The sequence below is a fragment of the Diorhabda sublineata genome, chromosome 6 (genome assembly GCF_026230105.1).
Source record: "Diorhabda sublineata isolate icDioSubl1.1 chromosome 6, icDioSubl1.1, whole genome shotgun sequence".
Lineage (NCBI taxonomy): Eukaryota > Metazoa > Arthropoda > Insecta > Coleoptera > Chrysomelidae > Diorhabda > Diorhabda sublineata.
Genome location: NC_079479.1, coordinates 6,708,364 through 6,733,771, shown reverse-complemented (window position 1 = coordinate 6,733,771; position 25,408 = coordinate 6,708,364). Strand labels below are relative to the sequence as shown.

General features: G+C 31.7%; 2 protein-coding genes across 3 annotated transcripts in view; both read left to right on the top strand.

Moving 5' to 3' along the window:
- Nucleotides 1–2,694, top strand: part of LOC130445748 (ornithine decarboxylase-like) — a 16,983-nt gene extending 14,289 nt beyond the window's left edge. Inside the window, exons 5-6 of one of the 2 annotated variants that reach the window (XM_056781592.1) lie at nucleotides 1,000–1,196; nucleotides 2,180–2,694. In XM_056781592.1, the coding sequence (XP_056637570.1) occupies nucleotides 1,000–1,196; nucleotides 2,180–2,297 (315 nt within the window). In that variant the 3' untranslated portion in view covers nucleotides 2,298–2,694. The remainder of the gene's footprint in view (nucleotides 1–999; nucleotides 1,197–2,179) is intronic. The other variant, XM_056781593.1, reaches the window with a different exon arrangement.
- Nucleotides 2,488–25,408, top strand: LOC130445749 (ornithine decarboxylase-like). The gene is made up of 6 exons (XM_056781594.1): nucleotides 2,488–2,828; nucleotides 13,569–13,818; nucleotides 17,875–18,172; nucleotides 20,170–20,424; nucleotides 22,309–22,505; nucleotides 24,590–25,408. Exons 1-6 carry the CDS (start codon nucleotides 2,651–2,653, stop codon nucleotides 24,708–24,710), a joined length of 1,299 nt encoding a protein of 432 aa, XP_056637572.1. The 5' UTR covers nucleotides 2,488–2,650; the 3' UTR covers nucleotides 24,711–25,408.

Genomic DNA, 25,408 nt, shown 5'->3' with positions numbered 1-25,408 from the left:
GCGAAATGTAGGTATATTTTTTATGTAAGATTTATTCATATTATGTAAATATAGTATATAGTTTTGGGACATACCTCACCTTACATTAAAATTGGTACATGATTGAGATATTTTTTACCTGAGATAATGTTTTACCTGAGATTTTGATCATTTTTTACTGTAAAAATAATCAAGGATCTAACACGGTACCATAGTTCTCAATGATAATGATGATGATGGAACACAAATCATAAAGTTGTAATTTTTTTTGATAGAAAATTGATATGATTATGGAGTAAGATATCAAAATTTAGAGGCGACAAAAACTGAATAGCCTAATGGCGGCAAATCTGTAAATCCGCCACTCCATAAATTACAAAATGTGATGACATAACTATCTGAAACATTTATTTAATATTTCACATTGTTGCTAGGTATTTATTATTAGATAGCTCTTCCAATGTCAATTGGACAAGAAAATTATGCGACGAACAATCAATATTAAATAAATACGCACGGCGCTCATACCAAATTAACTAATGTAAAATAATGTTTACTCCCCGTATAAAATTCAGTAAATATCCAACAAATCTTCAGTCCACTTGGACTCATCATCTCCACTGTTTACCAATCAAAACATCGAATCGTAAACATAAATGGATTTCTATTGGCCGAAGCCGTATGTACACATAGAGTGAAAAACTTCATAAAAATGTTAAATGAAAATGAAAAAGAAATAAGTATAATCTATAGATTATTGTTGCATCATGTTCATACTTTAAGCAATAGTATGTAAAAAACGTATTATTAGGGTATCCGTAGTGTAGTGGCTAGATTACGAGGCTCACATGCAAAAGGCTACTTTACACACTTGTTAACAATTTTATATGGTGTTATTTTTAATAAAGCTTCCAATAAAGCTTTCCTCTTCCTATAATTAAATTGATATTTGAATAATTACTAACTTTGACAGTTGAATATTGATATTATGTCAAATTGCTTAAATTGAATATGTTGTAGTTACATCCCAGCATAATTTGGGGTCCAACACATGAATCCAACGACAGACTATCTGAAACATATCACTACTTGCCAGATTTGAAAATTGGTGATTGGGTGATTTTAGAAGAAATAGGCGGTTACAGTTTATGTATTAGTTGTGGATACAACGGATTTCCCATACCTAATGTATGTGGAGTAGTTAATAAAAAAGATTGGTAAGTTGGAGATGAAAAATTAAAAGGAACTAATTCCGTAACTCCCTATAATTCAAAAATATTTCATATCATGTGCCTATTATTAGACTAAAAGTAAGAAAGAAGCATCATATGAGGGTGATTTGACTAAGAAGTAACTTTTCTTGTTTATTCTTATTTATTTATTTATTTCATCGGGCAAAGTTTAACATAAATCTGATATATTTGCTTATCTGTATTTAACAATTAAAAAAACAATTCAAGAAAACATGGAAAAGTCACGTGAATATTAAATTGAAAATACTCTTTTACTGTTTTTGAAAGTGGTCATATAAATACGGATGATATTAAGCATTTGAAACCGTCATATGCAAGGATTATAAAGAAAAACGTATCTGCTAGGTGAGTGTCGCGATTAATAAATGCTGATGAAAAGCTCGCTGGTACTAAAAATTCAAACAAATGTAATCCAATCCAAGCATTTCTGTCATAATCCATAGACTTAATCCGAGAAATGTGGTCCCAAGAAAGCAAAAACGTTCTTTCGGCCAGTAAGGTGACTAGCTTAGTATTTTGGAGCTCTAAAGGTGCAATCTTTATTGCTTATTTAAAAAGAGATAAAAATATATCTTCTGACACATTTTATTGCCGAAGGCCTACCAATTAATCCACTATTGTTGCAGAAAATTTAGTCGAGCTGGGTTACTTTTTTATGTTATACATCGTATTGACCTCATCTGACACCCTTCGATTACTTTCTAAATTTAAATTAATAACTTGGCGGAAAGCTATTTCTGATAAATGAAGAAGTAACAGCAGAATTTTGTGGAAAAGTTTTTTTTTTAGATAATTGAAAAAATTGGAAGTTCAAAGTTTCAAATGATGAAACTTTATTTTTTGCGAGGAAATTCATTGTAGTAAACTATTATCATTTAAGTATACAGCGTATGAAATAATTTCAATTTATTTTAAAACAAATAGTAAATCGATTTTTTTATTTTTAGGTTGTTACTAGCCGAAACTGTGACGAATCCTGTACCAAAAATAAGATTCACAACGTCTATAGAGTATTTTTTAAAAAACTTAGAGCTTAGTTCATATACTTTCACCAGATATTTCTAAACGGTTAGCTAACAACTGAATTGTTTAAAAAAAGTGTGTTATATTAATAAATATCATTGTAAGAGTGTCTTTATCCCCAATGCTTGGTTATACGAGGAGTGATCCAATATTACGATCAATCAATTTGTTGTTGTCGGAAGTATTTATTTGGAACGCAAAAACTGAATTCTACGTTACATCAATTCAGTGTTATCTGAATATAAACAACTTGGATTATTTGGGTGTGCACAAATAATTTAATCACAAATTTGTTTATTATTTGTCACTGTAACGCCTCTGGTCATAACAATTGATATTGAGTATATAAAGCAGTAATTTATTTTGAATGTAAACAATACGAACACCACCTTATAATGGAATTGAAAAATAAAGTACAAATATTAGATTCGGATTCAAATGTTTACTCGATTATTGAAAAAATTACACAGTGCCGTAATCAAGAAGATCCTTTCTATATTTGTGACCTAAGTAGAATTATATGGTTATATAAAAATTGGAAGAAATTTATGCCTCGTGTTAAAATTTTCTATGGTAAGTTCTTTGAAAATTATTAATAATGGATACTAGACAAAAATTATAATATAAACTCTTATAATTAGATGAATATTGTCATGGGAAATATACCATAAACTATATATATTTAACCTAGAGTTATTTGTGGTCACCTTCCTTTTGTTCATTTTTCATTTATATACGAGGTGACTGATATAACTAGCTATAATGTAGCACGAGTTACAAGCGAGTGCTGTAATTCGTTAAGTGGGTCATGATCATTACTGCAAGTACTATACTTTTCTTACGACTATAACAATAAATAGTAAAACGTCTCTATTTGCAAATTTTGATAGTTATAATTATGCTATAGAAATTTAAGTAGTAGTTACTCATTTTGTTTATTAGAAAAATTAACTGTTTGAACAACCTTTAAACGAGTGTTGTTACTCAAGTTACGATAAAGACAAATAAAATCAAAAATGCATAATTGGATATGGTTTAATTGTTTTCAAAATATTCTCCATTAAGATTATTAGACTTTTAGATGCGTTTGAACCAATTTTTGTAGCATTTTTTCCATTCCAATTGAGGTACCTGCAAAACATGTCATTTGAATGCATCAACTTGCAATATCAGTTTATGCACATCGATGTTTGTTGATATGTTTGATGATACGTTCTGAGTACTTTCATCATTAAAAATGTCAAATTTTATGATCGCAGTGTTGTTGCGACATATTCACATCAGTGTTGCCATATCTCAAAGTTTAAGCAGCAACCCTCGTACTGAATTATGCAAGTTCATTGTAACTTTTTGTACTTGTTGCATATACGAAGTCTGGCTATTAAATAACGAGACAAAAAATGGTATTATTATAAAAATTATTCTACATTCGAATGCTCCCCTTCAACATACTGCCCTCCCCTTGACACACACCTTTCCATACGTTATTTCCATTGATCGAAGCAGTGCTGGAAGTATTCCTTGCTGAGAGCCTTTAGGAGCTCTGCCGTTTTTTGCTTTACCGCTTCCATCGACTCAAATCAAGTCCCTTTCAAAGCATATTTTATCTTTGGATCTGGTGAGTACAGCGGGTGTTCGAGCACTGAAATGCGCTTACTGGCCAAATAATTTTTTTTAGAAGATTTTTTGGCACCAGCTTCGCACAGACTTTGGTCATGTATAATTCCTCATGTAAAATGTTTATAACCGTTTCTTTATCGGCATTTACAACCTCAACAATCATCCGGATGCTCATTCACGTTAGTTTCAAACCGCTACTGCACAAATACTATAATAGTGATGGGAACGTGTTTTGGTTAGGTGCATAGACAGGATATTTAGATAACCAACGCACTACTCTTTTCTTGCCCGACCAGTCTAGGGCGCCCTCTAGGTGCGCAGTCTCGTTATTTAATAGCCAGACCTCGTATGTTATTGATTCATCAACTGGTTAAAATGTTATAGATGGGAATATTTGATTTGTACTATTTGTATTATTCCGGAATCGTCGGCAGTTAATACAGTGTCCATTACTCAATATTTATTAATGTTAATTAATTGTCAACCCTATTTTATATTTTTATTCAATTGATAATATAGTTTGCGATACACGATGGTAGTTTAAAAAGTTTACGACCCCAACCTTTAGATCCTCGATGCGGTGAGAGATTCTCACTACAATTTCAGCCATTATGGATGTTCACCATCATTTATGACCGTAAAATTTTGGGCAGCATCGAAAAAGATTCAAAAGTGGACTATGTTGTGAAATAAAAATTTTAAAAAAAATGTCTTTTTTCGGTCCCAAATGTTTCAAACAGCCCTCGTACGAGTACAACGAAGATTCACATATATATTTCTTAACTGTGGTATAAAAATTTTTCGTAGCAAAGAATTTTTAATTTGTATTTGGCACACTGACCAAAAATTTGTAGTTTGCATGGAGTGCAATTCTAGTGCTCGACTAGCACCTATAATTCTCAACATTATAGCAACGTAAAATAAATTAGTTGACTGATAAAACCATTGAATTATTGTGCTTCGTTGAGGACATTATATGTTGTTCTAATATGAAAATTTGTGCATTTTTACCTACAGGTTTCTATGATTGACGCTAATTAAATTTTTCACTCTTAAAATTGAGTTTTAAAAAACAAATTTATTCAAGTAGAAATGAAAAATATAAAATAAACTGTGAGTTAAGTCTATTCGCATCACATAATTAGATATTAATGGAGTGTAACGTCGTACAGGCCAACCTTTCTGAATATCTCCATAATTAAATATTTTTTTAACAAATTTCCAATTATGCAATTTTCTGTAACGACCTTCCTCATTAACAATATCATAATTTGCGTTCTAATTTCTAAAACGTGTTATATCTTAAATAAGATATATTCTTTGCAGTGTTATCACTATTTCTAATAATTGGTTTATTGATAGAATCTACGAGGGAAATTATTTGAATAGTAAGCAAATTTAATATTATAAACATTACTTGTCCATCTGAAGCTGAAAAAATTGAATTTTCTAGCTATATACAATAAGAAAAATTAGTATAGTATATTTAATGTCAAAGTGAAGAAGTATTTGCCATTGGGGGCAAATATTGTCCAATTAAGTTCGCAGTTAATGTAATATTTTTTTCTTCATAATTAATATAGGAAACTGAAAATTTTACAACTATCTGTTGAGGATTTACTCCACCACCTGTATCAGTATTACTTTAGAATTTAACCGTGCACCCCCTGCTGGAGATTTATAAGACTAAAACTTGAAGAAAAATTCTATTTTTGTCAATAAATCGAACTAAAAATTGAAAAATAAGTATAGTTTAACAAACAAGTTTTTAATGCACATCAAAATGTTAACAATGTTCTCAAAATAAGCTTAAATCAATAATGATTGAAAAATACTAATATTATAGTGAAAAAAGCGTGAGGCCCTTTGTTCCATATTTTGCGTATATCGAGCGCCCATCACTTTTTTCATAATAACTTCATTCATTATTGTTTTAAGTTTATTTTAGAAATTATTTTCAACTTTTGGGCTCACGCTTTAAAAGTATGTTTTTAGTTTTTTACTTTAAACTATATTTATTTAATACAGTTTTTTGGAAATAATGCTCATTCTTAAAAATCAATTTGATTAAATTGTCAAGTAAAAATTTGTGGAGAGAACGTAGGAAAATTGTCGGAAAACAGGATTTGGTCAGGCATGTTAGTAATAATATGGTCATGGAGGGTAGATGTGAAGAGTTCAACTCGTAAATCTATTCGTCTGAAAACGAAAAATAGTATAGTTTAAAAACTCTCCAAAATAGTGCTGACAAGCAATTTGGAAACGATCTGAAACGAAAATGTATTTATTAAAGTAATAAAGTAAGCGCAAATCGTCATATTATGTTCATAGATTTTAAGCGGGCTTATTACACAGTATATAGAAATAAAATATACAGAATTAGTTTATTTAGTTATTAGTTTATTAGTTTGTTATTTCAAATAGATCACCCAGTATATTTTCCACTTTTCGAAATCCTTAAGAAATACTTATTATTTTTCATCTAATGTTCCCTATGCCTGAATGCCATAATTTCGGAGTTATAACTATATTTGCGTTATCTCCGCCGAAGTTAAAATAATACATTTAGGTGGCTACAATTACAAAAGTTTATTGAAAGTCACAATGGACCGTTTATCTAAAAAAGAACGAATTAATATTATAAAGATATTAGGATATGGTGCTAGGCGTAGAAGTAAACAAGAAACGTGAAATATCTTTAATAATTTATATCCTAACCGAAATCCCATAACAACTACTGGCAGTAAATTAGTAACAAAGTTTGACGAAACTGGTTCATTAAAAGATTCATCCAAATCAGGGAGCGGAAAAACTACATCAACTGAAAACAAATCTTTAGATGTTTATGTCCTGTTAGAAGACGATCCACAATAGACAAATATCCAGGGAACTTGATGTTTCGCAAACATCCGTATTGAAAATTTTACGTATTAATAAATTCCATCCTTACAAAGTAACGATGGTTTGATAGATGTGAAGAGTTTGCAGACCTAATGATGGAAAACTGTTACAATCAAAACGATCCAAATTTTTAAAGTAACGTTATATGATGAGGAAAGTTTTTGTATTATTGGAAACGTAAATCGGCATAATTGTAGATACTGGTCACACAATAATCCTCGTTGGATGCGTGAATATTCCGAAAAACTGAATGTATGTATTAGCACATAAATTATTAAAGAATATTCATATCAAACGAGTTTATTCAATCGTAGCCATCTATAAATGTACAAGATTTATTGTAACTTTGGTGGAGATACTGTAAATACAAAATATATATGGTGATCCATTTGAAATAACAAAGTTTATTATTTTTCCGGAAAAAGGAAAGATCTGACAACAATGTAGATACCACTATAATACCGGCCATATCAGAAGACCCATGTGCACAAAAATTTATTAAAATCGCAAGCCGTTTCCGAAATAATTGAGGCGTTCCATACGTAAAACTCACTCTGTATATTGCCTTTAATCCACTAGGAATCCAATAAAAAGTTATAGGATTCAAAAAGAATTAAAGCAAAGAGATCCAGTATCAACATTGGCTTGTAATTTCTTGATGAAAAAATTGTACGAGATAGTACAGGTACAAGAAACAGAGCTTATTTATATTAATACGGTTTAGCAGAAATAACCAAAGCAAAGAACAAAATCAGAATGTCATTCTTTAAACTAGAAGAGGCTACAGTTATGGTTTAAAAATAAACCAGAAGAAAACAAAGTGTGACGTACGTATCGAATCAATCAACAAACCTTGTATCTATAACAATCACCTTCTAAATCATAACATAATAATCTATATCAATATAAGAACCAGCAATATGTATAGAGACATCTTGTAACAGGAGTTTTAGATTACTGTAAATTGTTATTAAATGTGAAAAATGAAAATGTACTATTGATTTAGAAGATATGGTTTTATTAAATTCCCACTGATTGTGGGCCCCTCACCTTCAATCAACGCATGGAGATCCTGCTGAAATAGAATGTGGTTGGTAGAAATGAATACATAGAGAATCAATAGGGAGAGGACAGAAAATATAAGGAAAATTTCCTGGATTCGACTACCTGGAAGCAAAACTCTCGAATAAGAACGAAGAACAGAATGAAATAAATAAAATAAAATAAGGAAAAAAATAACGTATTCCCAAATACTTTTCTCAACTTATATTGATAAATGCTGACATCTTCAAGTTGAGGTCGGAAACTTTTCAGACAACTCTCGTAAAATTAAATCAGCTTTTGTTAGACAAAAGTGTACCGTTACAGCAATTCTGACTCCTTTCGATTATAGCATTTATTTACATTGGTTACAGTTGTTTACCATTTAGCAACAATACCTGGTAATTTTTTGTTAAATGTAACATTTTATGTAACATTGGTAGGAAGTTTCATTCCCGTATCGAGAGCTAACCTCGACGTTTCGCGTCTTGGTTAACTATATCTAATCTCTCAAAGTAGTGAAATTCCTCCCACCTCGGGGTGTAATATACTATTTAAATATAACAAAAGTCACGGTTACTCTAGTGATAATAAAAAAAATCGACTTGGTTTATGTCTATTCAAAATATTTTATCAGACCACTTTATTTTTTCAGTTTCAGTACTTTTTCTATGGCCGTTTCTTCAAAAATCTCTTAAGTACTATAATATACTCAAATTTGTTTTGTAAATAAAGATATGTAATCATAGTCTTCACATTGACTTTGAATATATCTACTGTATATGACTCGGCATAATTTTCTAAAGGAAATAAACGCTAAATTCCCAATATAGCTATTTTTTTCTAACTTTTGACCAACTGAACTTAAGATAAATTCATCAGGGTCAACTGAATTGAATTCTGTAAAAATATTGGTAAAGGTCCGCATTTCATTTATTTTGTTTCAAACTATCTGGAACTATTTCGTTATTTCAAAATTACACTATTATATCTTTTGTTGTGTTCTTAAAAGTACCAAACTAACTAAGAAACAAAACTTTTTTCCACAATCATTTCTGTTTTTTAACACTCAAATCTTTTTAAATATTTCAAATAATAGTTGTTGTTTTTTCGGGGGGTTTACTTTGAGGTTATGACACAGAAAAAAGTCGCTTGGAGCTAAATACGGTGATTTCTCAACTAATTCAAATTTCAATTCGTACATTTTAGACATCGCGAACACCGCGATGGAGAAGACGCGTCGTTCTAATGGAAAAGCACTTTAATTTCCTTAAATAAGGTCGCTTTGTTGCAATTTCTTTCTTTGTTTTATCGATGAACACAGTCACATGAATATCCAAGAATATCCAGCATCACTTTCCCGGTCTATGAAACCGCTTTTGACTTTTTCCAAGCAGATTCACCATTTGCAATCCACTGTTTTTATTTTCAGATTCAGATCGATTCACAATTATGAATCGACTGAAAGCATCAGATTCATTTTGCTTAAACCGCATCATTCGAATACGTTTTTGGTCCAAAGTGAACAAACGCGACAATAAAAGCGGGGCTTATCTTACGCAGGCATAATTCTTCAATACATATCAAATGTGTTCTTTTGATATGCCAATATGATACTTGTATCTCTCTAACTAACTAAATGATATCGCTGGTTGTCGCACAGTTTTTGGCCGTTCAGAATACTCGTCGTCAATCAAGTTCTAATACAGCCACGTTTAAATTCATTTGCCCTAAATTAAACGATCTCAAATATTGGTTACAATCTCCGTACACAATGTTTAACTCATGTTCGATTTCCATAGACGTATTATCTTTCAATAAAATATATTCGTTGACAACTCGATACTCAATTTTTAGAAATATCTCGATTTTAATTGAACGATTTTTGTTGGCCGACAAATATCGCAAGCGATTTGCGTTCACAAGATTGAAATATCGATCGGACCGAATTGGTAGTTTTTTCAAAATGGCTACAAATAAAGTAGTGCAAAGGTGTGTACGGGAAATTAAAAATATTTTATTTGAGGAAATAAAAATAATAGATAATAGATATTTGGAAAAAATAGATAATGTTGGGTGAGGAGTTGGATATCTAGGAGGGACCGACTAGGAGCATCACAGATGCTTTTAAAAGAGATAGCGATCAAAAATAAAGCTGGATACAAGAACTTTCTGCGTATGAGCGAGGCCATGTTCAATGAACTTCTTTCCAAAGTCCGGCCAAAAATTTTCAAACAGGTTACTAACATGCGAGAAGCTATACCTGCAAAATCGACAATTATTGCTTGAATCGCAGTATCTCTGGCATTTTTGTTCTTGTAAATAACAAGGGTTTGATTCCAAAGGCATTCGTGCTGCTGATAAAGATCTAGAAACTTGAAGGTTGAAGTATCACTCCATTTAAACGCCTTTTTAGACGAAGCCATTTTGCTCATGCACTAGGTACCTATCACACACACACACAAAAATACAAACAAAGATTAATCGCTTTTGAGTCGGTCTGGCTCGTTCTCACGTTTAACAAGATTCAACTCGATCAAAAATTAAACCGACTTGAAAGCAAAAGTTAACAGCCGGGCAACTTTTTATCGGTCAACAAAAGTTTATCAACAGTGTTCTCATGAAGCAAATATTGTTCTATTCGGAAGCGATTTTTAGTTGACCGATAAATAATCGCCTCGTGAGAATCGCGCTTAAGCATCCAACGGCTGAAGTTTTAGTTAGATTTTTTTAATGCAATATAATTCCAAGCTTATTTTGATCAATGTCAACATATTTAGGTTGAGGTCGGAAACTTTTCAGACAACCCTCGTATATATATATATATATATATATATATATATATATATATATAGTTTTGTTACATATTTCATTCTAGTAACAAAAAAATTTTAAAAAATAGTTTAGGGTTATCTAAATTCATATCAGTAGAGGTCTATTCAGTGAATTTGGAAGATCGTAGCTTAGAGGCAAGGAAAGAAGAATAAATGCTGCTAACTATTAAGTTTTGTTACCAACTGGCTCCTATTATGTACTATCAGTGGTGGAGCAACAGGGTGATTTGAAGGGTTTTTATTTTCGTTTAAAAACTTGTTTAAAAATAATAAAAGTGATGATTTTAAAAATATAAACAAATATGTTGCTAGAAAAAATATCGTATACATACTTTGGTACTAGTTCTTGAGCACTGAAAATGTACACTATTATTTATGGTTAAAAAATAAATCAATTGTAAAATAAATGATATTTTCTGTGCTTCTATGCATTTTGTATCTTATATAAAGTTACGAGTATGTGGAGGGGAATAAATGGATAGGAAACAATGAAATGAAAAATACATAATATGACAAGCTTTATTAGGATTATTAAAATAAAAATTCATTCACTCTGAAATAATATCAATTTTTAAATTTATGGATGAACATCCAGATGATTTAGCCGCCATTTATAAAAACTAGATGAAAGGCTCTATCGTAAAATGTCCCATGGACTGCAAGAACAACCAATGCAGAAGTGCTAACCAGAATAGGCAGAGAACTATCACTGATAAGGACCATAAAACAAAGAAAAACAGTGTACTTAGGTCGATGGTAGACGGGGTGTCGGGAGAAAAAAGAAGTCGTGGCTAAAGAATGTGAGAGACTGGACGAATATGAGTGTTCCTGAATTGTTTCACATAGCAAAAGATAGAGAAGCATTTAAAGTAGTGGTCGCCAACCTTCGTTAGGAGAAGGCATGAAAAGAAGAAAAAGATGAAAGGCACCGCACGATTTTAAAATTCCATTGTAACTGGACAGGTCCGGCCTAAGGACCAATTTCGCGAGCTTGTTCGTAACAATGTGTATACATAAAATGTAATAAAATGCTATATTGTATGAAATGTAAAAACCCTCATAAATAATAATAGAAATGGTCATTAACTCTACAAGTAGAAGAAATTTGAAGTGAAATTGAGAGACAAGATATCTTTATATTTAATATTTACCTTATACAGCAATAATGAAACTATACCGATTATGAGTATATAATCAATTATCTGTGTATGGCAAAATACTTATAGTAAAATCATGAAAATTTCTACGTTTACGTTTTCTGATACGATCTTTTTAACTAAAATATTTTCAAATATGGCCGACTTCCGGTAGAACTGGAGGTCAACTGTAACTTTGTTATTTTAAATAGAACACCCTATATATTAATACATTTTTGAAATTTACGTAAAATTTTAGTATACTTTTGTTTCAAAATTTTTTTCGAAAAATGCATACTTTTTGAGTTATTAATTTTTTTGGAAATAATTTGACCGTTGCAGACCCTTATAAATTATTTTTTCATGAGGATACCCTAAAAGATATGAAAATGGTTTCTATTCGGTTGCTTTTCACAAGGTCAGACGTATTTGAATCTTTGCTGAAAAATTTTTCATTTTATACAGGGTATGTAAGAAAAGTATTCAAAGTTTAACTTCATAAATATCAAATTTCTTAATTTTTTCAAATAGACCACCCGGTTTTTTCTATTTTAATGCATTCAGAGGTAAAAAATAAGGCAACTTCATGTATACTTTCCTATACCTAAACTTCACCGTTATCCAGATATTAAATGATTTCTGTAAATTTTTAGAGATACACGTGTGGTCTAAATTTTATTCATTCGTTATAAAATTGAGAACGAGCCATTTTAACGATTTTCGAAAGTATTAACAATTTACAATGACAGTTAAATAAGTGTCATTTATTACAAAGCCTACTAAAAGAATACATAAAAAATTAAAACTTGTTGAAAAATACAATAATAATAAATTTTTTACAGAAAAATAAATAATTCAAAAAGTATGCATTTTTCGAAAAAAGTTTGTAGACAAAAGTATACTGAAACTTCAAAAATGTATTAATTTATGGGGTGCTCTATTTAAAATAACAAAGCTACAGTCGAGTTCTGATAGAACCGGAGGTCGGTCATCTTTGAAAATATTTTGGTTAAAAATATTGTATCCGAAAACCCCAACGTAGAAATTTTCATGATTTTACCATAAGTTTTTTGCCATATACAGATAGTTTTAACTCGTCGTGGGACACCCTGTATATATGATAATTAAATCTAATACTGAAATCACATGAAAACAGTCTTCCATGGCGAAGTGTTTTTCACAAATCACTGTATCGTCACTTGGTTTAAAATTGTCTCTTCTTATAGCCATTAGCCATTTATTTCTTAGAACGGAATCTTTTGATAATTTAAATGGTAAGAAAAGTTTAATTTCTATTAGGAGGTAAAAATTATTAACATTCTTAATTGAAAAGTTTCAATTTCTATTCTGCATGTTTTTTTGTTTCAAGCCATTTAAGGTACATCAAGATTGAAGCATCCTTAATCCCAAACTTGAACTTAAAAACAAAATATTTCTCAACAATTCACTCAAAATAGAATGGGTGGCAGGTGATAAGAAACTAACTAACAAACGACGCTTAAAGATTATTTACGAAGTCTAGGATCGTATCGTAACTAGTCATAATATTATATAATAATTTAATATTGATAACAAAATTTGTATCATACAAACAGTGGTTCATATGCATACCAATGGAAAAGAAAACCTGTATATCACCTATACATGGGAAAACATTCTATATTTCATATTACAACCTTTAAAATGAGGCAAATACCTTGGTGACGATAACAGAAATATTAAAGTGTTTTCACTCTGTATTTATCAAAAACATTCTCCATATTAAATTTTGTTTTTTATAGCTATTAAATGTAATGATTACAAGGCTGTATTGGAAACTTTGGCTGCGATTGGAGTTGGATTTGATTGCGCTTCTAAAGAAGAAATACGGAAAATAATTTCCTTGGGAGTACCACCAGAACGAATCATATTTGCTAATCCAGCAAAGATCAATAGTCATATCCAATATGCAGCTAAGACTGGTGTGAAGGTTATGACATTTGACAATGAATCGGAGTTGTACAAAGTGAAAAAATTTCATCCTGCAGCTGAGTGAGTTTTGAAAATCTTTTAGTCCGACAAAAACAATCTTATATTACATACATTAAATTTCAAATATTATTTTCATAGAGAAAAAAATAAATTAGCCCCCATTTGAAATTATTGTACTATTTTCAATTCACGATTTACTGAAATTACAATTTTGACAACATTTATATAGAAATGATATATATTATATAGGGTGTTCGGGACTTAATGCAAAAAATTCGGGAGTGAGTAGATGACGTTGCGAAAGCAGAACTTATATTTAAGTTATATTATGATTTTTAATGGATGATTACGTATGTCGATGTAGTATGTTTGAAGGATTAAATAATTCTACACTACTATCTGAAGGCCAGGAGCGGCTCATGCCAATGGTTAACAATCCGTAACTTTTACAACCTGTACAATCTAAGGATAGCGATGCGGCACACGTTCCTTCCACGGAGCTTTCTATTTGTGGTATATTATGGTGCTACTGATTTGAACCAATGACGATGCTATAACGCCTTTCGCCCAGGATGTTAACGTGCTGATCACGCATTGATCACAATTTTTTTTTCGATAAATAGTCTTCGCAGGGCTACTTCTTTGTGATCATACTTTTTACCAGCCCATCAACCTAGATCGTTATCGTGCTACTTTGTTAAGGTCAAAGTTGACGCGAAATCATCTGAAAAACTTTGTATGAGGATGTATTGATATCTAGTTAGCCTAGCCTAGACCAGAACAGAATATTGCGTCATCATAGCAACGAACAATAACTTATTAGAAGTGTCAGTGTAAAGTTTGATATCAAAAAAGCAAACCATAGTTACGCAATAAATTAAAAGAATAAAGATGTCCACCGAAATTGTGGAAATTCAAAAATTCGAGTATCGAGCCATCATCAAGTATCTGTATTTGAAAGGGTAAAGAGGTAAAAGCAGATTTACGAAGATATGCTTAATCCCCTTGGTGATCAATGTCCTTCGTATGCGACCATGAAAAATTGGACTGCAAGCTTCAAAAGAGGTAAATTTTCCATCGAAAATGATGACCGATCGGGAAAGCCAGTATCTGTGTCAGTCCCCGAAAATATCGATACAGTTCATGACATGATTTTATGAGACCGTCGAATTGGGCTAAATCGGATATCTGAAGCCCTGAATATTTCATACTAACGCGTTCATCATATAGTTCACGTCAATTTGAACATGAGAAAAATTGCTGCTAAATGGATGAATGTTGACTAAAAGCGTGCAAGGGTAGAAGCATCGCGTTCGATCTGTGCTCGATTTTAAAACGATTAAACCCAATTATTACTATCAATGAGACTTGGGTATATTTCTACGATCCAGAAACGAAGCAACAATCGATGGAATGGCGACACTCTGGTTCTCCAAGACCTAAGAAGTTTCGTGTCCAAAAATCTACTGGAAAAGTTCTTGCTTTAGTTTTATAGGATTGCCATGGACTAATCCTGATTGATTTTTTGGATAAGGGTTGAACAATAACTGGAGCCTATTAAGAAGAGAATATGTTGAGTAATAAAATATTTTGACATAGAAATTTTGTTTGGTTCTATAGTAGGCTAAGAATTTTTCAGTATATCCTCGTAATACCAGACCTTACTATTAACGTAACGAATAGCCAAAGTTAAAAAAAATTCTTGATGAATCTGTTTCTTATTACACAAGAAATACTGTACTGTGATATTCAGCTTTGTTAAATTATTCTTATTCTCTATTTGTAACTTTTGTAACATTAGGCAGTTATCGAATATTTTAGTGTTCCACAAATTCTCTAGAACTATGTAAAAGAGGTTTTAAACTACATAAAACTCGATTTCTGTTTGTTTAACTTCAATATAGTTTGATAACAGACAAATAAGCGGTTATAAAAGCGTGAGAATGATTTATCACCTTTTGAAATCAAAATGAATCATTCTGACTGAAATATTGTTTATTTGCACTCATTCTTATTATCACAATTAATGAAAAACAGTTACATAAAAGTAGTATCAATATTTATAGCGATCTCATATTTTTTTACAGGAGTTTATTGAACTTTTCTCAGTAAGATAATAAATATGTTTTCAATAAAAAATACTAATAAACACGAAAAATATGACACGTGACTTATATCCCTGTTTCTAATGTTGAGGCAATGCTACATTTTTTGCATAAGTCAATTGAGAAGAACTAAAACCAATGACACTTGATGATCAGACTTTCTTTACTTGGTCTTAAAATTTTGTGATTACCTATAGTCATTTTATAGAGTGAGCAATGTTATGGAGGAAATCTTGGTGTGACCTACGTCTGTCATATCTTAATGATAATCAGCATCATAATCTATAACTTTTCAACAGATCATAATAACATATTTGATACTAAAGCTCATTTAAAAAGCAAGTTTTACTATTGTCTCCAGAAGTTTACCACAACGTTATTTTGTTAAAAAAATCTTGTATCCATTAGAGACCACAAAATTGAATCAATCCAAAATATTTATTTGATATTCTACCAACTGGTCCCAAGAAACCCTTTCATTAAGCAAATGTAGAATAAAAAATATAACATCGGAGAGACTCCCGACAGCTCTTATCGTTTCTGCAAAGAACTACAGAAAACATCCGAATACAACCTCTGTGAATCTGAGGCTCACAAAAAATAGCCCCTATGATACTAATATTCAAGCTTCTCGAATCTAGAAGTTTGAAAAATGGACCTACAACTCGTGTACCGTACTATACTTTTCTACGCCCACAATATTTTGTTGCAAAAATTGACATGCTTTCTATTTCTATTGAAATTCGTTGGCAATTCGAAGCTTCTCACTTTCAATCTGAGCACATTTTAAGTACTGAATTTAAGTACACTTTCTGCTCACTGAAAAAGCAAATACTTACATTTTGCCTGCGTAAATCGGAGCTCTTACCTAATGTTACTGTCATTGTCAGTGATAGATTCAATAAAAAAATTTAGTTCAATAGCTACACTACCTTCATGACTTCAAACACTAAATTAGAAAAGGTTACCAATAATAAATTAAGTTCTACTAAAGAAAATGTTTTATAAAAGTAGCAAGAACTAACCTCAAACATACCTCAAGTGGTATTCCAGTCAGATAATGATTCCCTTCTACTTCTTTCTACTAATTTATTCTTCAGCGCATCGTGTAATAATTCAGTGCTTCTTTGTTTTCCATATGATCAAATTTATATGAATAGACCAACTAAAGTGTGGTCAGAGTCCTAAGGCTCATTGTGTTACCCTTTACTTCAAACAATCTGGAAACTAGAAAGCTAGCTAACCACCCTTCCAAATTGTTCCCTTTTATAGATTATTTTTCATAATTTCCAAACCAGAAAGAAGTTTTTCGCTTTTTCTTTTTCTAATTCTGCTATTTTTTCGAAACAATCTATTATCCCGTCGCCTTGCATTTGACGTTGTCAGATTAGAAAAGGTTACTAATAATCAACGAAGTGCTACTAAAGAAAATAATGCTTTATAAAAATAGCAATAACTAACCTTAAGCATACCGCAAGTGGTATGGCAAACACTCTGGAAACTTAGTACTTGTACAGTAGTACTTGTACAGTACTTTCCATAGTTCGAGTTATTAAAAGTGCTGCTATCCTCTGCACATTCAAAGGCTTCTTTTTTAAAATTTCTACCATACTACTGAGCCGTAGATTATTTATGATACGCCCTCTGACTGCCGTATACAACCAATATAGATATTATCTTTGCTACCAGTCCATATTTCTCACCAAACATCTTCCCAAAGGTTTAGAAAGTGTTGATTTGTTTTTGCACTCTTTCCTGTTTATTCCTTTTGTTGGGCAAATTCTTGTTTATTCAATTTTGATGCTGTGAAATTAGGTATCTTGTATTCTATTGTAAAGAGAAAGTATACGGATAATGAGTATCATTTTTTATTCATTTTACCTATACTGTCGTGTTAATATAGTGAGTTCTTTATTGCTCCTCTTAAAAACAACTTCTGTTGATAATGGAACCACTATACATTTTATTGATACCTAAAAAAGTGATTGAATATACTTTTCAATATTTGCAGATTGTTGCTAAGAATAAGATATGACGATATTGGCGCGACATTCATTTTGGGTAAGAAATTCGGCGCTAATCCAGATATAGAATCGTGGAACTTACTTAAAACTGCCAAATCCCTCGATATCAATGTCAGAGGTGTGGCTTTCCATGTCGGATCAAATTGTAAAAATCATATTATATATCGCCAAGCCATAGCTGCGGCGAAAAAAGTTTTTGACATGGCAGAGAAATTCGCCTATAAATTTACGATTTTAGATATTGGGGGAGGATATCCAGGAAGTAGTTCTGAAAGTTTAGAGGAGGTGAGTCTATTTTTTCTCTAAGTGAACAACTCCTTAAGTATGGAACATGATGATACTACTACTACATCAACACTCAAAATTACACTGAGTTACGTACGTTCCGATTACAGTGTTGTTACCTTCAGATACAAAAAATAAACTAGAACAGTTTGGTTTCTGAAGTCGATGAAGTTGTTAGCAAAACGTGCCAATCAGTGGTTGTAAACACTTCGATCAGAATAAATATGACAAACGGTTTCTGAAATCTAAACTTTATACTTTCAAAGAACGACAAATTTTTGTATATGTATATACATTAGAACATTTATTGATTATCCTTTCTCACTAATTGATTTGCTCTTGCTTGAATTTGATTCGATTTGACGTTAATAATTCTAATTCTGCTATACATTAATGGATATTTGCGATCACTTCTGACCATTTTATCCTGTCTCCAGTGATATGAATTGATTCTCTTGTGGCTCTTATCCCTGTCCAATTTTTGATATTGTGTACCCACGACATCCTCTTTCTGCTCAAACTCCTTCCCTTTACCTTTCACTCTATCAAGAGTGGAACCTCTCGCTCCGTAACACATGTCCCAGGTATTCTGCTTTTCTACATTTTATCGTGCCCAGCAATTCGCGTTCTCTTCCTATTCTCCTCAGAATTTCTTCGTTGGTTTTTCTTGTCGTCCATTCTTCGGTAGATTCACATTTCAAATGCCTCCAATCTGTTAATGGTGTTAACTTTCAGTGTCTAGCCTTCCATACCGTACAATAGCACGAACCATACATGTCCCAGGTATAATAGGATGAATAATAGGATGGATAATAGGATGGATAATAGGATAGATAATAGGATAGATAATATTTTTAGAGATACAAAAAGTTCAAATTAAAATACAAAAAGTTCAAATTAAAATACAAAGAGAAATTAAGGATAAAGAAGGCAGGCTGACAGAAAAACCACCAATATAAACAAATATGGCAGATTACTTCAAGACCTTCAACAGACCTTTGACTCTATCAAAAATAAAAACACCTATTGGCAGCACTAGAAGAACTAGGTGTGGACGCAAAACAGCGGAGAAAAATAAAAATGACTATGAGCGGATCAAGGGTCACCCTACTAACGCCTAAAGGAGAATCTGATGAGTTTATGATTAACAAAGAAGCGATGCAAGGTGACTGGCTATTGGTAACACTATTTAACTTAGACGGACAAATTGGACAGATGATTCATCTCAAAGCAAGAGGAAATGAGGAAAATTTATAAAGGGAATTTAAGGACAAATAACTATCTATGATGGAGACAAAGAGATAATTACAAAAATAAAACGGATGGGTTTGACAATCAACGAAAACAAAACAAAAATAATGAGATTTGGTGAGCAATGTCCAGACCATCAATAATTTACTCTGATGTAACAATGTCACTAACAAGAATTGATGAAGCAACATTGAGAAAAACGGAAACAGTAAAAATTTTTATGACGAACCGAGAAATAACTGAAGATGGTGAAGATGTTGAAAAAGATAAAGTTCAACTAATTAAGAAGCACGTATATACATATATAGAGAAAGATCAAAACCTATATCATACATAAATACGAAATAGTTAAAAGATGTGGGATTGCTGGAAAGTCTGACTTCCTTTTGTTCTAATTTTACTGAAAAAGATTTAAAAAGTATGTATGAACTCTCATAGAGCCCCATAGAGCAAAAAAAACAATATAAAGCAACCGAACTACCTAAAAAAATCAAGAAAAGCTAACACGGGAGCATACAAAAAAGTCAATTGTTTACCCCACGGCAATCATTTTCACGTTAATCAGCTGTTTTCTTAGATTGCCCAATAGTTAAATAATAGCTTATTCAAATGACATCATCCCTGTTAATTGCTCAAAACCAGTTGAATAATTAATATTAATACTAATAGAAGATCAAAATGTATACATATAACAATATAAAATCCCGATTGATTTAATATTTTTCTATTTTATATTATTTTCACAGATTGCAAAATACGTAAATCAAGCGATAGATGAATATTTTCCATACGATACAGTCCAAATTATTGCAGAACCGGGAAGATATATGGTCAATACAGCTTTCAAACTAGTAACCCAAATAAATTCAAAAAATATTGTCAATATAGATGAACAAAAAATTCGTATGTATTATGTCGACGTTTCTATATATAATTCATTACTTTCGACCATTTTCCACGACGACTATGATTGTAAGGCAGTGAATAACGTTGGTAATAAGGTAAAATTATTATTCGAGGGTAACGCTATATATTTTGAGATTCAATGAAACCACAATATTTCATTTATGTTTAAAGAAATCACCACCTATATCACTGCACTTTTTTAACCGAAATTTCCACAACTTAACAGCTTAAAGTCGGTGATTGTTTCAACATATTGATGAATTGCTTTATCCATCTCATCCTTCGTCGTTAAAATGTTTCTTCAGATTAGAAAATAATCAGAAAACATACATAACCAATTCAAATCTGGTGAATAGGGTGGATGTTTCATTATTGTTACATTGTTTTCACGTAAAAATTCAATCGTCTGCTGTCCAGTTTGTGACGATAAAATATCGTGATGCAACTCACCCGCGATCGTTGACTGACTCAATAAATACGTGAAAACACGTGTATGTTAATCTTCAAGCTTAATTGCTTTCACTAATCCGTATTCTGAAAAAACTGCGTACACTTGTCTAACATTTCCCGCGCGATTCTTACTCCTTCTGTCTTGTTTAGTTTATATGGCAACCAACAAGTAAAAAATTGTTTTTCTACGACCGTGCGTTTTAACCCACTTTCCCGCACGCATTTTAGTTTTGAAAGTGTCACTTTCCCGCACTAGTGCGGGAAAGTAAAATTATACAAATTTTGACCTTATTAGATAGTTTTTTACTTCTGAGATTATAACTATTGTTACTACAGGTAAATAAATATTTACGAATTAGTCCATCAAATAAAATTTAAACTTTTTCTAGCTTTTTGTAGCATTTTTAATTTTTTGAAAATATGAAATAATACAGATATTTTTTATATAACCTTGTAATTGTTACTAAAACGTCAAAGTTGTTCAAAACGTCTTGAAAGTGACCGAATATGTGGAATCTTCTCCTAAATTAAACCACATTAAACCGAATCCGATACAATAATATTAATGGATTCATCCGACGAAGAACTTCCCGAAGCCATTTTGAAGGCTGCAAATGAAACTAATTCCCAGCTGTTACCTGCCAAATGACTTAAAACCGTTGCCGTCATCGTCATCTTTATGCGACCTGCAACCGATGCCATCCTCATCGACGTCATCTACCTTCCAGTTGAAACCAAATAACTCCACTGGACCGGCAATTCTTACCGGTCTACAGAATACAACAAATTGTGTTTTCAATATTAATATTTATAATAATTAGTAGTTTTTAGTTAAAGTTTTGTATATTATTATGTTTGTTGGAATAAAATAATTTTTGAAAAACGGGTTGGTATACTTTTTTGTATATACGGTCGTAGAAAAAATAATGTTCCTAACTCATGCGTAAAGTGTCTTTCCCTCACTTGACCGCTTGCCCGAACTCCGCTCCGCGTCGTTCGGGACAAGTGCAGTCGCGTGCGGGAAAGTATCACTTTCCGCACTTGTTAGGAAAATAACTATTTTTCATATGAAGATAATCACATGAAATTGAATTTGCGGATTCTAGCCTAGCCAAAAGTTACCTCAATAGCTTGATAGGTGCACCTTCTTGATTAATACGTCTCAATCTTACAACAGTAAATTAAGAACACTTCCCAGCACGCTTCTCATCAAATCGATAACCGTCCTCTTTCGAATTCGCTAAACCTGCGAAACACAGTTGCTAGTTAAGGACGTTCATCACCAAATGGGCCTTGTAACTGTTCAAAACTTTGCTATTCACTTAAACCGACCTTGAAATCATATTACATAGATTAAGATAAATCGTATGTACCTCTATCAATTCTATGATAATAACTCAACCACTGGTGGTATTTAAATATGTAATGCTGCTAATTGAAACTCCTCTAGTTTTGTGAAATCTCAAAATATACAGAGTGATCACAGTTTTCCTTGTACCTAAAACCCAACTCTTCTCATTTCAATATAGGTCTATCCAAGTATATTATGGGGTGCGGCACAGGATACTAACGACAGAATATCTCCTACCTATTACTACCTACCAGATTCAAATATAGGTGATTGGTTGATTTTTGAAGAAACCGGAAGTTACAGTTTATCAAGATGTTGTGGTTATAATGGTTTTCCGGTACCCAACGTCTGTGCGGTAATTAAAAAAAACGATTGGTGAGTTTATAACAGGTGACCTAAAATTTTCGTATGATATAAAAATTTTTTAAATAAAATTTGATTTTATTATTCAATATAGTTGTCTTCGATGACGATATAACAATTATAGTGGTCATTGGGTACCATTTTTATGATACAATTTGTCTCCTCTCCATTGGCACAAAATTTTGACCCTGCGAATATTCTGTTGAGGTATGGGAACAGAAAAAAATTGTTGGGGCGCCAGATATGGATAATGCGGAAGCAATTCAAAGTTCAATCGATTTGAGACAAAGTGACGAAACTTTTTATTCAAACAGTGCCATTTTTCCACGATTTCGTCCATCAGACATTATAAGAACGTTACGTAATAGTCGCTGTTTTTGGTTATTTTCTTTTTAAAAAAGTATGTGAATACTTTACCGTGTGTATCCAAAAATACTAATGTCATAAAGCTAGCCGACTTTTGCGTGTTTCCACGCAGTGAAGTCGGTTCAGTACATGTAGTCCACTAGGCTAACTGTCAATTGGTGTCAAATTATAGAGCTGCTTCTTCCATTGCCCATATTTAGGTTTAATACGATTGATTAGCTCCAAATACTACTCAATTCCTAATATCGAAAGTTGGCTCAATAGAAAACAGGGAAAATACTGAAAACACTGTCAGACAAAAGAATTTAAGAAAACATTCTGGACCAAGCCCCTGATTTACACCTAGATATCACTGCTTCAAATGAAATTAACATTAGACAAAGAACGGACTTACTTTGAATAACTTTGTCTTTAATAATGTTGTTTTCAATGTTTATAAATCTTAAAATACTACCACAAAATCTCGAAAATAACCCCTTCCTCGAATATAACCCCCCTTTTCTCGCTTAACCCCCCTGTACATACGGTATTGCAAGCACGCCGGTGATACATACATACATTTTAAATTCTTTTTTAATGTATAAAATATGTATTTATAAATTATTTTATTCATTTTTATTATTTTATAACACCCTTCCTGAAATAACTTTCGGCATTTAATAAAGTTGAGTTCAAATTATAAAATAACTGTCAGTTTTTACAGTAATTAATAAATTATTCTTCAAAATAGTTGCGTAAACTTTTCACATAACTACTTCTAATAACTGATATATGAAGGATATGAGAAATGTGAGGGTCTCTAAGGTCAAGGAGGGACTTAAAGTGTCACATTTAATAGCAGAATTAGATAAATTTTATTTATAGCGCAAAATTTAGATGAAATCTCAAATTTATCTTTTTTGCTCAAATGTCTCTCAACTTTGTCTATTTCTAAGTTATAGTATATTCAGAAAAATAATGGACTTTTGAATCGAATGAAAAAAAATTGAGCAGAAAAATTTTCAAGAACCACACTTTAATTTATAATAAGGTAGAAAATATAATTCTTTACTTAAATCTTGGTACAATTGGTCATTAAGAATGGTTTATATAATAGATACCGATGATGATAAAGTTGTAAAAGTATATTTTATAGAAATTATTGAAAAATAATACCATAAAGTATAGGCGTTTGATGTATACAGTGAATCCAGAGCAATGGAATAAAATTTAAAACGCCCACAAAACGCTACCTGATGACAGAAACACTGTAACAAACTTATTGACTGTAGATGAATATCCTAATGTTGTACTGTACCAAGGACTCTTCCACAAAATGTCAATATCGCCAAGAAAGAAGCTTTCTTAAAATGGCAACACGCTTGCTGTAATATGTGACATCACAAAATTGGATTGTGTGTGTTCTAAGTAGACCAGCCTATTCTTCCTGGAGGAGTCCTTGATACTGTATGGTCCCTTTTGCTTACTGACTCCTTAAGCACTTATCATTTGAGATGGCTGGGTCTTTAATGTCCATATGATCCTATTTCACTGAGTATGTGCCATCAAAATTTCGATGCTTTTTTAATCATCCACGAGCTTTTGGTACAAAATTTATTCTAATGGTAGAATTTATCAACTGTATTACATGGTAACCTGATTAAATTCAAGTTACATAATTTGAAACGTGATATTTCTGCTTGATATGTAAATTCAACAACTTCCTTCCACATCCAACAAATATGTTTCAGGTCAATGCTGAAGAATCAGATCACAAATCCCTCTTCCTTGAATAATTTCGAATTATGTGAACCAATGAGCAGCATTCTTGAGAAAACAATCAAATCTTGTACTTTAACCCGGTATTTTTAGCTCTAAAAAAAAACAAATTATATTTTACTTTAGAATTAATTAAATAATTTGTGCATCTATGGTATATTATAAGCCCAGGTGATGAATTTTCTCCTATTTGAACCTTTGTAGTGAATATTTTATTAGAAGCCATTGAATAATTGTGTAGGGATAGCTCACTAGATGGAAGCAGAAGCGGCGTAAGGCGTGGGCGGTGTTGAATGCATAGAAAACTTAAAATACCAAAAGGAACAATCGTACACACTCAGTGATTGCGATTCCGTTTTAAACGAAATGTTTAGTCTGGAATTTATCATATCATTATGACTTATTAACACGTGTCGATACCATAAGCAAATATGGCAATCTGTACAAGTCCATTTAAGCATTACTCTTGAACATTTGAGTGCATTTTGTGACTGGATCAAAGAATATCGACAAACTGGATTCAAAAAAATGCCTGCCTGTTTGTTGAAAAAAGCAGAATTGATTTACCAAAAGATTTTAAAAATAAAAGAGTAGCCAAAAAGAAAAGAATGTTTGATTTTGTAGGCAGCGATCAACCAATAGAGACTGTTGAAAGCCGGTATGAAACCAAGTTTTTTAACACTATGATTGATTCTGTGATAAGTAACTTGGAATCGAGATTTATGTCTTTAAATCAACAATTTGAAAATTGTATTTTTTTTCTTAATGAATAAAGAACTGTTTAATTTCAA